This window comes from Antennarius striatus, chromosome 9 (assembly GCF_040054535.1).
Source record: "Antennarius striatus isolate MH-2024 chromosome 9, ASM4005453v1, whole genome shotgun sequence".
Taxonomy (NCBI): Eukaryota; Metazoa; Chordata; class Actinopteri; order Lophiiformes; family Antennariidae; genus Antennarius; species Antennarius striatus.
Window position 1 is genome coordinate 13403575 of NC_090784.1, and position 14306 is coordinate 13417880.

The 14306-nt window shown below is 42.1% G+C and overlaps 2 protein-coding genes across 2 annotated transcripts; both read left to right on the top strand.

Annotated features, from left to right (window-relative positions):
• Window positions 1-55: 55 nt before the first annotated feature.
• Window positions 56-5386, top strand: hacl1 (2-hydroxyacyl-CoA lyase 1). Its single transcript, XM_068324480.1, has 17 exons — window positions 56-188; window positions 382-486; window positions 581-621; window positions 702-782; window positions 875-947; window positions 1023-1100; window positions 1221-1315; window positions 1392-1504; window positions 1639-1774; window positions 2016-2121; window positions 2274-2357; window positions 2491-2592; window positions 3127-3281; window positions 3366-3527; window positions 3598-3705; window positions 3800-3986; window positions 5091-5386. Exons 1-17 carry the CDS (start codon window positions 138-140, stop codon window positions 5121-5123), a joined length of 1710 nt encoding a protein of 569 aa, XP_068180581.1. The 5' UTR covers window positions 56-137; the 3' UTR covers window positions 5124-5386.
• An 889-nt stretch (window positions 5387-6275) lies between these two features.
• colq (collagen-like tail subunit (single strand of homotrimer) of asymmetric acetylcholinesterase) lies at window positions 6276-14237 on the top strand. Its single transcript, XM_068324481.1, has 17 exons — window positions 6276-6397; window positions 6958-7067; window positions 7310-7417; window positions 8139-8183; window positions 8363-8389; window positions 9200-9271; window positions 9512-9574; window positions 10199-10225; window positions 10330-10374; window positions 10479-10514; window positions 10613-10693; window positions 10776-10872; window positions 11376-11503; window positions 11759-11878; window positions 11981-12122; window positions 12220-12322; window positions 12426-14237. The coding sequence occupies exons 1-17, from the start codon at window positions 6301-6303 to the stop codon at window positions 12493-12495; spliced, it is 1371 nt and encodes a 456-aa protein (XP_068180582.1). The 5' UTR covers window positions 6276-6300; the 3' UTR covers window positions 12496-14237.
• The last annotated feature ends 69 nt before the right edge of the window (window positions 14238-14306 follow it).

Genomic DNA, 14306 nt, shown 5'->3' on the forward strand with positions numbered 1-14306 from the left:
TGCTTTTACCGTAAAGCCTCAAATACATGAGCACTTTTCTTTGAACGGGAAGAAGGGTCGAGTTCAGGGTAGTGAGTGGAGTAAGTCTGTCTTCACACGTACGTCATACAGCAGTGGAACCACAACTTGTAACCATCATGGACGAAGTGACAGGAGCTCAGCTGATTGCTGAGTCTCTAAAGGCTCAGGTAAGACCTTCAAACAACGCGTAACGACCCAGGCTCTACGTTCAGGACGCGAGAGACGCGTTCCAAAGTTCAACCAGCGTTCTGACAAGTTTAGCTGTCCGTCCAGTCACATACAGTTTATAAGATCCCTACGTGCTAGTTTGCATATTTCGGAGCCATTTTTTTTTACATGTCGTAACTTCTCTTCATACAGAAAGTGGAATACATGTTTGGAATAGTCGGGGTTCCTGTCATGGAGGTGGCCATGGCTGCTCAGGCTGCTGGGATCAAGTATGTGGGGATGCGTAACGAACAAGCGGTACTGGAATTCTGCTCCATGTTTTCCACAACAATCCTAATTCCCTACAATCACGAAACATGTTAACTTACAAGTCCTTCTTGTCGCACATCAGGCATGCTATGCAGCGTCGGCCATTGGGTTCCTGACCGGGAGGTAAGACATCAGTACCTGAACAGGTGGGTTTGATCAGCAGGTGTCACTGGATCTGACGCGTTGTGTGGATCTGTCCCCAGACCGGGGGCCTGCCTGGTGGTGTCTGGTCCAGGACTCATCCATGCTCTGGGTGGAATGGCCAATGCCAACATGAACTGCTGGTATGGCACAACCACCTGCTTTCTTTGTCATTCTGTGTGTACACCTGCACGTTTATGAAGGCCTTAGTGAGTCTGTGTTGGCTTTTGCCCAGGCCGGTGATTGTTATCGGAGGATCCTCGGATCGAAACCAAGAAACAGCAGGAGCCTTCCAGGAGTTTCCTCAGGTTCTACACACCTCTGTGTGGATATTTGTCAGTTGATTCTTCATTAAATCAACTTTGTTTTTAATATATTTTCAGGTGGAAGCGTGCCGCCTTTATAGCAAGTTCGCTGCTAGACCCAGCAGCCTGGAGGCCATCCCCTCAGTGGTAGAGAAGGTAATAAACCAGCTTATCTTCTTCCTGATCTTTGTTAGTATTGTTTTCTTTATTACATTAAGCTAAACAATACATTTTTGCTCAGTTGGATGACATTTTATGGTGTTTGTTTGCTCACAGGCAGTTCGCACAAGCATCTATGGGCGTCCTGGTGCTTGTTATGTGGATATTGCGGGAGATATGGTCAACGCTAAAGTGGATAGGAGCAAAGTCAGGTTTGTTGTCATTTTAAAACTGTTATTTCTGTACAGCATGACTGGCATCACAGTCAAACATGTGTTCCCTCTGCAGACTTGTGTCTTGCTGTCCAACTCCACCTGCGAGCTTAGCAAACCACGGTGCTATCGCCGAGGCCGTCTCTGTCTTGAAAACAGCACAGAGACCCTTAGTCATAATTGGCAAAGGTAATATTGGAAGAAATGTGTGTAATGTGTCTTAACATTATTAGATTGAATAAAGTAGAATACCTACATTGTCTACAATCACTCAGAGTGGGTCATTAGATAAATCACCATGATTTGATTATTGTGGTCGAAAGGAGCAGCATACGGCCGAGCGGAAACTGTTCTCAGGGATTTTGTGGATACGAGTGGTTTGCCATTCCTGCCCACCCCCATGGGGAAAGGGGTCCTCCCTGATGATCACCCCAACTGTGTGGCTGCTGCTCGCTCAAGGTCAGCCTACCTTTACTAGAGGAAAGTGCAGAAATTACATGTAATGCACAAGTTTTTATTCTTATGTAATTCAAGTTAACTTGAGTCCTGTTTATCGTGAACATATGCCCTACATGTGTGTTGAGTAACGTGTTATATACAGTAATTCCACTGTACATTTCCTTCAGTGTGTTTTTGATTTTCCTCCCATGCCTTTACTAACTAGTGCCCCACCTCCTCCTCTATCATTTCTGTTACCAAGAGCTCTTCTACAGGCTGATGTTGTGCTTCTGCTTGGAGCCAGGCTGAATTGGATCCTACATTTTGGTCTTCCACCTAGATTTAACCCTGATGTGAAGATCATCCAGGTATGTAAACGACCCAGACATGCATCTGTGATTTGTGGAAAATCACTAAGAATACCTTTTTGTTATAAAGCTAATGGTGAATTAGCGTGCTAACACTTGCTGAAGTATTGTCAAGTCCATGTTGTAATTAAGTTGTTGGTCTCTGTATTTAGGTTGACCTTTGTGCTGAGGAGATGGGGAACAATGTGCGGCCTGCTGTTGCTCTGCTCGGAGACATCAACAGTGTCATTATTCAGGTAACTCTTTTGGTTCATAAACTGACATTTCTGACCGTCTTCATATCCAGATGTCCTTTAAAACTAATCTATAATAAAATAGCTCTTGGACATTGGTGATTATGATAATGAAATGATAATGTCTTGTTTTTAGCTCTGGGAGAGTGTGCAGAATGATGGCTGGAAGTATCCCTCTGATACAGAGTGGTGGAGCACCCTGAAGGACAAAATGGCATCTAATGCTAAAGTCTCACAGGTACATTTAGTCCCATGTTCAGAAAGACTATATACAGTAATCCCTCGTTTATTCGTGCCTCAAGATGCATGCCTTCACTAGATGATAGTAGGTATTATGTGGTACCGTACATGCATGCTATTGGCATCTGTGTGTGTGCTGCGTTCGGAGACTCACGGAGCGTAGCGTACTTCCAGGTATTAAAAAAACATTTTCCTTTAGTAAAAAAGTGTTTTAAAGCATGTTAAAAGCTAATACAGATATAAGGTGGTTAAGTATCAGTATGGGAAGGGTTCATAAATGTTTAAATTACCGTAAATAATAAAATACATAGTTCATCGTTATATCGCGGAATTTCATTTTTCACGGGTAGTCCTGGAACTCATTAACCACGAGTAACGAGGAATTACTGTCTAAATGGGTGTGATTTTTTCATCATTACCTTACATACTGATTACATTTTAACACAGTTATTAATTCAGCCCATTTACATGGTGTATATTGTATTAGTGTTCATGCTTTTCCACCATATTTTTGTCTTTCTTGTATCCACAGGCACTCGCTCTCCAGCCAGCAGATCCTATGAACTATTACACGGTGTTTCATCACATTGCCCATCTGCTGCCACACGACTGCATCATTGTCAGCGAGGGTGCAAACACAATGGACATAGGACGTACTATGTTAAACAACTACCTACCTCGACACAGGCAAGGCATTTTCACTGAAGTGGCGCTAAGTGACTTCATGAATTGGTCCAGGAATTTTTCATGATTGTAATTCTAACTTTGCAGGCTGGATGCTGGTACATTTGGAACAATGGGGGTAGGCCTTGGTTTTGCGATAGCAGCAGCCACCGTGGAGAAGAGCAAGAGTGATAAACGTCAGAGGGTCGTGTGCGTGGAGGGAGATAGCGCCTTTGGATTTTCTGGCATGGAGGTTGAAACCATGTGCAGGTATGTTTTATAGAATATATACACTTGAACCTCATATTGTTTAATAACACATTGTCTCTGTTTTGAACAGGTATAACCTACCAGTGGTCATCATTGTGGTCAATAACAATGGTATATACAGTGGAATGGATCTTAAGACATGGCAAGAAATGGCAAAAATGGGTGATCTGACTGCCGTGTGAGTCTTGCAAATCAACATTCACTGCAATGGTCTTCTGATCACAAGCCATGATGTAAATAAACCTGCCTTGCATTGTCATGTTCGTTGTCAGAGCCCCACCCGTGTCCCTCCTGCCTGAGGCACGTTATGATGAAGTCATGACGGCGTTTGGAGGTCGAGGGTTCCTGGTGAGGACGGTGGAGGAGCTGCATAGCGCTCTGCAGCTTAGCCTGAGTGACTGGGAGAGACCAAGTCTGTTAAATGTGCTGATTGACCCCTTCTCTGACAGAAAGCAGCAGGTAACTGTCACCCGTCAGGAACATGTGTTAAAGGTCAAGATCTCGGTTTAGGTAAATTGCTTCTTCAATTTATGTGATGGTTTCAGTTTTTTTGATGCCACACATCCTCTACTGGTTGAAGATGTAAGTGATACTGCAACACCTGTTTCCTGATCCCTAAACTATTGTAGTATATCACTGTTAGTTTTTCTCCGACTTGATCGATTTTCCGTTCTGGCGAGGATCTGAGTTCATTCAGCAAACGCCATGATTTGTCTGGCCGTTGAGTCACATGGAGCCATGGGACTTCCAGAGGATAAGTGTTGGGCTTTTTCATTAATAGAAAGGCTTAAGCCCCTAATATGCAAAATGTGCAGGCTTCCCAAATTAGCAATTTATGCAGACGTTTTGCAGATTAAAAGTTAGAAAATGTCATAGCCCATAACGTTTCAGGTCTCAAGTCTCTTCTGACATTTATGGCCCAGTGACCTTGCAGCTATAGGGTAATGAGCATGAGCATAAAGTCAAATGTTTGATTTTTACCTAGCATCACCCAAGAATGTGAACAGAGAGGAGATGAACAATTACTTGACTGACCTTGACAGTAAGGTCAGGCCCGATAAAAAGCTGCAGTTTCAGCTAATGATTAGTGAACGACAACAAACAGCTTCGTGTTTACTTGACTCTAGTTTCATCCTTCCAGGGCTGCATGACTGTCATGCCTCCCTGAACAGTAATCCACACACTCCAGGTGCACCACAGAACTGTTGTATTCCACTCACAATCCCTACAACATGACCTTTCTATTTCAGAGTCCCCATAATTAGAAAGCAAGGCCCTGTGTGTTTATGTTGAATGTATCCATGCAACCATTGGTTGGTTGTTTCAAGGTTGTATTGAGGGCTGTATCCATGGTGCTGCTCCCCAGAAAGTCTTGTTGAAGGCGCCCCGTCCTTATTGTTTGCCCCCTGACTGTTATCCACATTCAAGTTTATAGCTTGGTCAAATCAATTGATGAGAATTGATAATGTCTATTTTGTGTGGCTCAACCTTTTCAATGAGTGTGAAATAAAACAGACAAAAGACCTGCATCATCTCATGTTCTTTTGTTCTCTGTATTTGCAGGAGTTTCCTTGGCTGACGCGCTCCAACTTATAGACTCAAAGAGGGAACTTTTACCTCGTCTGTCAAACATCATCAGAACACATGATGTCCTCAAGAGTCAAAAAACTTTCTAAATATAGAGATGCTTTTTTAAATGATCATTTCCATGAAATAGCTAAAAATTTTGTATTAATTTTTACTATGAAATACAGAACCTTTTAAATGTAATATTAATGATTTTGATGTAAATGCTTTCTTTTTACATGGTAGTTCTAATTATTGTGATAATAAGATGCTGTTGCAATAAACTAAAATTCTGGGGAAAATGAAAGAGTAATTTTTTGGTCACGTCGATGCTTAAAAATGGTTCTGTCCTGATTCTGCAAATGCATAAGTTTTCACCCTACAGTGACATCTTGTCAGAAATATTTTACACCAGTAAATAGAGGATTTCTACTAATACCTTGTACCATAAACACTGAGCTTTTTTAATTTTTGTAGAGTGAATCTTGAGAAAAAGAGCAAGTGCACAGTGATCAGTTTTTATTGGAGTAATATTTATGTGTTCATTTATATCATGTTGTGTAGATGCATAATGTCCCACACACCTACTAAATGAGATTTCTTAACTCGTGCTTGAGTAGTCCAGGTTAAAACGATGTGAGTGATGCTGTCTCCTTTACCATTTTTACAATGCTCCTCTTCCCCTGAGAGCCTCCTTTGAAATGCAGACATCCAATTTGTAGGACAATAATGCCAATCTGGTGTGGACCAAATGGACATCACAATCTACAAGGGATGGACAGTGTGCAGCATGAAATACATGTTCTAATAATAATTATAGAGTAACAAGACTGGTAAAGTGGCCCCAGGGGGCATTAATCACACGTTTGTGCAGAATGCAGTTTGAGAGTCTTGCAGAAAAAACAACTGTGGGCAGGTCATGATATCCCCCCCCCCCCTCGAGAGTAGTGGAAACAACAAAAGATACCCCCCTCTGTAGTAGAGATCTAATATTGGCACTCAAAGCAGCTGGTGGGCTGCCTCCTGTAATTTTAGCGCACACTGATGCAGAGGAAAGATTTAATGGGCATTGGTCAGCATACCCTCTTCTGAGGGCGTAGAGGAGGCAGAGGAGCACAAGCAGGGAGGGAGGGGGGCAGAGGGAGAGAGAAAGACAGAGTGTGAGGGCTTCTGTGGCTCAGAAATCAAGTCAACTACCTGAAGCAGAATGAGTCCTCTAACACTCGGACTGTATCTTCCTCTGTGGTTTTGGTACGGTTTGGCCCAGTCCTCCTTTCTGGACAGCATTATTTCATTACCAGCAGGTGAGGATATTGTGTGTGTCCTGTGTTATGTATACACTACAATGTTTGCACAGATAATGAGAGAGGTGGCTTGTAAATGCATGCACACTAAGTGATAAGATTTAGAGTTCCTATTGAGCTGCTTGTAAAGTATCCTTGTTTTTGTTTTCTTGTTGCCTACGAGTTACATTGGAAGTGTCTCTATAAATAGCAAGACCCAGTCCTCAAGTGAGAGGAACAGGCTCTTGATGCCTGAGTCCAGCCCCAGGAACTGATTTGATAGTTTGCACCTGTTTAGCTGTTACTTGCGCTGCTTTTGCATGGTCTATCATCTCTGATCTGTCTGGAGTTAACCTCACGTATGGGATAGCTGTTGGCAAAAAAAAAGCCAAATTATATCAACCTCGGTAGTCTTTGCATGCAAATGATCTTTGAGGTTAAGCATCGTTCGACTATAACCATCAGGATTCACACTCAGCTATTGTAGAAGCTCAGACTTTAGCACACACTCCTCTGACTCTTCTAATATTTACATCTGGAGTCACTGCCTGTGAGTCTGACTGCATGCACACCTCCACCAGCGCTCACATCCCAGGAGCCGCAGAAGAGATTCGGCCCATGCTGTTTGCTGAGTCCACCGCCACCCCCACTGTTTCCTCCACCCCCCTCATTTTGGCGCCGCCACGCTCATGTGAGTCAAAGTCATGTGACTTTTTATTGTGGAATATCTATTGATATGTCCTTGGGTGATATCCAAATCACTCTTGCTTACTGTCTGCTGACCCCTGAATCACAGTTGAAATCTTCAGATGGTGGAACGTGATTTTGTTGTGAGACTTGTTCAGAACAGAATTTCATCCATAAAATGTTTAATAAGCATTAGGTGTCATTTTTTGATTGACTCAAATTAATTCTTTGTCCATCACTTTATAGAATGAAGACTTTTCAGATCATCATGGTGATTCAGAGTCAGGTAATGAGGACAAAGTTTCTTCCTGTGTCCGAGGGCCCCGTGGGCCTGCTGGCCCCCCTGGTATTGAGGTAGGATGTTGACTCTTACCAGACGTCATGTTTATCTCACCATTCATACACTTTGGATTCATTATCAAACCATTACAACAAAATCACAGACACACCGTGTCTTGTGTTTGGGGCATGCTTCGGATTACGGTGTTCAGAGTCCTACTCTGAATTTCCCCATCTCCTTTCCAACTTTAGAGATCCTTCAGAGCGGTAGATGGGGTTTTCTATGGCCCTTGCAACACAGCAGCCCATTAACACTCTACATTTAGCTCGGACACAAATAGCCTTTTTCCACTGCCTGACACTGTGCCACACATCATTCTCAGAAGCTGTTCGAAGAGCTGTCTGCCTGGAAAGAGTCCTGGGCTGCGTAAATTCCATGGATTATTACCCCAACCACGTGTTTGTGTATCATTGTGATGAAAGTTATTAAGACGTTTTTTCTTCAGTAGTTGCTCATGAGTGCGACCTCCTCTGTTAGTTCAGCATTTCATCCGTAAAAAGTCGATCTTGTCCACCTGCAGCAGCATCTTGGTTTAAATCAAGAGACCCACAAGGCACTTTTTAAATCAATAGTGGTCGCTCAGCCTTTAGTTAATTGAAACAGCAGTAATGGGCTCCCAGAAGCTGATGCAACTTTGTGGGGGATTCTACTGACAAACTAATTAAGCTAATTCAATTTTATAGATATCTGAATGTTATTTGAGCCAGAGTCATATATTTATTTTATTTTCACCAGGGTCCACCTGGATTGCCCGGGATAGAGGGACCTAAGGGAGAAAAGGTAAGCAGCTAAGTTTATTAGTTTAGTTTATGATTTCCAGTTTATTAGATATTTTGCAGATTAATTATTTTTTTGTAAGGTGTAGTCTAATTTATCAATTGCAAAAGATTGAAACATGCCTCCTAGATGTGTATTAAAGATCCGCTATCCTTGTCCCCTCCTCTGCATCCCGTTGTCAGGGAGAAATCGGAAGACCTGGGCTAAAGGTGAGTCCCCCATTAATCACTTCATTTTCTCCTAAGTGGATTTACTCAAAAATGAGATACACTGCCTCCGCCTACCTGATAGCTACTCAGAGCTCCGCCTCTGCCTGTTTGTGTGCATCAAGACATTGTGAGCAAGTACAACCTTGACAGGAGACAGCAAAACCTCACTGGCAGGATGCAATGGATGAAGAGCTGCTGAGGCTGGCTGTTTTGATGGCAGGAATTATCATGCAGCTCATAGAAGCATGTTGTCCTTCATCTGACATTCTAAAAGTCACTCATCGTCATGTCTGCCTTTAAGATAACCTTCTTTCTCCAATAGGTTGAATTCAGGTGTGTGCAAAAATTAGGATGCAAAGGTTGCAGGAAGAAAAGACTTAACCCCCTTAAATGATCGGTCTCAGAAATGGCCTCAAAGAGTCTCAACTGCCTGTTAGCCTGACTGAGCAGCTTTGCAGCACTGCAGGGCAATTTAGCTTAGTGCTTCAGCCAGGTCATAAATCATTTTATTTCCCACAAGCATGGACTCCTGTTCTATATACAGCCCATCATTTAATTAAAGAGAGCAAAGTGACAGGGCTCATTAAAGTCATTCTCCGTCTACATGTGCAGCAGTCTCTGATAAATACTGTAGCGAGCAGGCTGTCAGCTCAAGCAGCAAATCCTGCACTTACATTTCTTTTCTTTTTTTTTTACCTGCCAAGCAAACCAGGAGAGGAGGCATTGATTTCATTAAGCTTAACTACTTCATCAGCTGTGTTGTTAATTAGCCTCTTAGAAGATATTTCTAAATCTGACATTTCCTGTTAGGGTCGGACAGGTCCTCCTGGACTTCCTGGAAAGCAGGGACCAGCTGGGTGGCCAGGACCAAGTGGGCCCAAAGTGAGTAAGTCAGACCTCATCATGCAGATGATCCTAAGTAGTGAGGTTGGGTGTGGTGGGTACAGTATGTGCCACTATTACAATGAAATACTCTGGTATGTAACATGCAAAAATGTCATCACCAGAAATTTCTTTATAAAATAAATGACCCTACAGTCTTTATTTTACAAGTGGTAGGGTGATCTTTTGAAATAGTGCCAGTCAACCTCTATCTGATTCTGAATATTTTCTGCTTGTCAGGGGGATAAAGGTGACTCAGGACTGATGGGTTTACCTGGAGCCAGAGGACCAATTGGGCCACGGGTATGATCTACACCACATGTGTCAAACTCAAGGCCCGGGGGCCAAACGTGGCCCGCCACATCATTTTATGTGGTCCACGAGATCATAAAAGGTCAGAGTGTCTAAAAATAAATAGGTCAAATGTGTGCTTTGACCAAAAACTAGGTTTCCCACAATGCAGTAATTAAGCCCATTTTAACTCTGACGACAACATTTTGAACAAAGTTAATGTTCTGTCTTGTGTTTGATTTTATTTTTCTTTATCCACTTGCATAGTTTGATCCGTGATTGGTGGAGTTTTATGGGTTTCATAACCTGACAAATTAAAAGGATTTATGGTAAAATAGAGAAACATTTTTCCATAAATCATTTCTGTGCAAATATAATGTTTGTAACTTGAATAAGTAATAAATTCAGTTATTTAACATTAAAGAGTAGTTAAATTTAGATTACATTACATTGAGTTACATTTAGTTACATTTATGTTACATCTGGCCCTTTGTCATCAGCCTTTATGCTGATGTGGCCCTCGGTGAAAATGAGTTTGACACTCCTGATCTACACTGTCTATTATACTGACCTGGAATGATCTTGACTTCAAACTACCTTATTTCACTTTATATGTTGTTTTTTCTTTAATTCTAGGGTTTACCTGGATATAAAGGGGAGAAGGTATCCGAGAGTTTCAGTAATTTTTGCTCAGTAGAATAAACATTAATAGTGATTGGTCTGTCTTTTGTTTTGTTTGTTTATGTGTGTGTGATCTGCTCCATCAGGGCTATCGAGGTGATCGTGGTGAGAGTGGAATGAAAGGCGACAAGGTTAGCAGTTTATCAGTGAGGTTGTTGCAAAACAAAAGCAGTTGTAGTAGTGTTACAGTGCACGTTTGGAATACAGATCATGACTGACTTGTCTTTATCCACAGGGCGCGATGGGATTCCCTGGAATGCTTGGACAAAAAGTGAGAAATGCATTGAAACCAGAAGCAGATTTTGAATTAGTGTTACCCTTATATACATTATCAAATCTGATTAAATTGAATATCAATTTGTTGTGCAGGGTGAAATGGGTCCAAAAGGAGAACCTGGAATCTCAGGAAACAGAGGGCCCACTGGCCGACCAGGCAAGAGAGGCAAACAGGTGAGGAGTTTGTGGGACACCATGCAGAATAATGTGCAAAAAAATAAGTCATCACTTTGGATACGATTTAATTGTGTTTCAGGGAGGGAAAGGAGACCCAGGAAGTATTGGGCCCATGGGTCCTGCAGGCCCCCAGGGCCCGGCAGGCCGCCCTGGGCCCCCCGGCTCACCTGCCACAGGTGAGAACCTTTTCCAGAAATCGCTTAAAGATTTTTGATTTAAAAACAGACATGGTGCTCGGTTTGAATTTCTCAACTGAAGTGACTCTTCAGTCCCTTTGTTGTCTGCGAGTGTGTAAGAGTCTGTGCTTCAGTGTCAGGATTAGTTAACAGCCCTGTCAGCAAAAGAAAGCACACTTAAGACCAGTGTAAGTTAGTCTTATTTAGCACCAGAGAAATCTAATCTCCTGAGGTGAAACAGGAAGCTGTCATCACGACATCATGTGGCTAAAATGGATTCGCAGATGGCGTCTCTATGATCACTTTCTCTGGTATCATTTCAGCAGACAATCAATGTTACCTTGGCGATTAAATTAATTTTGTGGTGTGCTTCTTCGTAGAAGACAGAATTATACTACATATCGTGATGTTTTGTACTAATATCAGCTGCTGTAGTCAGTCCTCTCAACCACGCTGCACCGTAAGCCTGAATTATTGTGTTCCTCTGCATTAAATGCCTTTAGGGCTGTACATGGTCGGAACAAAGGGTGCCCGTGGTCCACCAGGACCTCCTGGAAAATGTAACTGTGGGTCTCTCAGTTCTTCATTTTACGATTATCCTTCCAGGGGAAATTACCTCAAAGTACCAGCGGTGAGCAATCACGTAGCGTTTTCTAATACAAAATGTTATGTACTGTATTTTTTATTCCCAAAGACCTGATTTTTAGTCTGGATGTGCATCGTTTCAAGTTTCCAATATTATATAATGAGATGATATTGTTAAATAACTTTTTAAGCTAATTGTTCATAGACAAGTTTTTTTAATAGATAGCACATCTACTGGGAAGATGTAATTCAAAAAGGTACTAAATATTGCACACAAATCTTCATTCTAACTTTTGTTCAGATATTCGTTGTGAGCAATGAGGAAGAATTGGAGCGCCTTCACACGGACAATGCTCTTGCATTCCGCAAAGACCAGAAATCTCTTTATTTCAAAGACATTGATGGCTGGCTACCGATCCAGGTAGCATTGCATGTCTTGAAAATTACTTGTATTGTTCTTATTTCACACTTTTTTTTTTTACACGCATTTCCCTGTGTTCAAGTTTCTAAATCTCTGTGAAAGACTTTTCCATTCCAGCTGACACCCTTCCAGTCCATGGAAAATGCACCCGATGATGAAGGTTACTGTGGTGATGGGATAGTGCAAATTTCCAGCGGAGAGCAGTGTGATGACAGAAACCGAGTTGTTACTGATGGCTGTGTCAGTAAGTCATGCATTCACATCTATTAAAGCTCTTAGTTGTATTTCGCTGTTCAGATATGATGTGACCCCTCCACGCCCATGTTCTCCTCTTACCACAGAGTGTAAACACGCCTACTGTGGAGATGGATACCGCTATGAGGGTGCAGAGGAGTGTGATGGAAAGGATTTTGGATACCAGACGTGTAATTCATACCTTCCAGGGTAAGAACAGCGTGCATTATGTATTTTGGAAATCATTGTGCCTGTTTGTGTGTTGCTCACAATCCAAACGGACTGAGAGGTATGTTTCTCTTCTCACTTTCAGGTCATATGGTCACCTAAAGTGCACACGACACTGTGCTATTGACTCCACTAATTGCAAGTACTTCACTTGAGGAGAAAGCAGGAAGGGGCAGCAGGATTCTCTGTGTGTTGTGTGCGTGACACATTTACAGGAATATTTTCATTCAAAAATATGAAATGCTCCATGGAAGAGACTCTGAAAATAGAGGCGGCCAATGATTTTATGATAACAGAAAAAACAACACACACACGCTCACATGTATATGTATAAAACTGGTCTGTATTGCTGCTGAGATGCCACGTAGCTCCCTAAATGGAGTAACCTTCACCTCAGTGAAAACCTTTACCTACACCCAGGAGAACTTCACTCTGTCTTAAGAAGCAGGACTTAAGACCGGCCTCTTCACCATGCCCCCGCTGGACCAGCGTGAGCCTCAGGAGACTTCATTCGCTGTTAGTGAGAGAAGTTGCTAAGGAGCAGCAATCCGGCTGGAGGCAAATTAATCTTGACCCAATTACTGTTGAGAAAAGGAGGCAGTGTGACATCCAGAGCCATGGCCTCAGGTACTCTAATGCAGTGTGAATGGCAGCGCACAGCATTTGCATGAAACACAGATTATGCAGACTCTTTAATTTCTGTCACTGTTCAAGTTTACTTATTTTCACCAATGAAAGTTCACACTGTAGTCATGAAGGGAGCTTAGGAAGTTATGTCATATTTAGTAAAGCCTAAAAGCCTAAAAACAAAGCGTCTGATCAGATCAACATGGATACCTAGGGAAGGTGGCGAGTAGTGCATGGATTGTGCACATAAAAGATTTAGTAAGACTGTTATACCAGGAGGCTGCTGCTTCAGAAGCCCAAATGGCGTGTGTTGGTGCTGGACATGGTTTCATAGATCCTTAAGTTTCTCAGGAACAAGCAGGTAATGTAGCTCCTGGCAGCACCTTTCACAGGCCTCCTCCACTACGCCCTTTGTAAATTAAATGGCAGTGACTGTATGCAAAAGCACATAGGAAACTATGAAAAAAAAAAAAAGAAGCTATCTTCAAAGTATCCGAGAGACATGGTCCTCAAGTTTCTTCCCTGTGCTTCAGTTAGTAATGAAGTATGTGAAGGCTTAAAACTGTTATGATCTTAATTCTGTCACTGCACATGGAATAGTGTGTTAGCTGCTAAAGGAGGAGACATTTCAATTCCAGTCTGTTCTATGGTCATTACTGTATTTACTCTATTACCTCTTTATCCAGCCTTTCTGTCTTATATAAACGTACAGCTAAAGTGAAACTCAACAGTAAACTTAATGTAGATGTAGTCTTTGCTGATATAAGCTGACCATGAGTCGCAGTGCCAAGGCAGAGCTCTCCTCAGCCATCCTCGTATGTAGTCAGGCGCATAAAAGTGATTCTTCTGTGAAATTGACTGAGATAAAGACTGTTACTGTCGTTGTCTCCGCATGCTTGTGAGTCCATACCGATGAGTGTTAAATGCTTCCTTTTTGTCAAATGTTGTTCTGTAGCTCACCACGTCGATCAGCATAGATGTCTTAAAGATATCAGTGTAGCTACGTACTGTATGTATATGACGGTGATGAAATGTGCCATGTTGAAAAACTAAGTTGAATGTCCATGTGGCCTGCTGTGCTGTATCCTGTACCGTTTATGCACAGCAATCCCAAAGCATAGCGTGCATGTGATGAGGTGCTGTAAGGCTTGGTGAATTATAGTATGCACTGTGTCTGGGACAGTGGGAGCTGATTTTGTTTCATTTATCTGATATAATTTATACATCAGCTGTAGATCAATTTATAAAGACATTAAAAATAAAAGTGGATTTTAAATGATGCAAAGCTTTTCACTCTTTTTTCTGAATCACACACGTAAACAAGTCAAGGGGTTTGTCC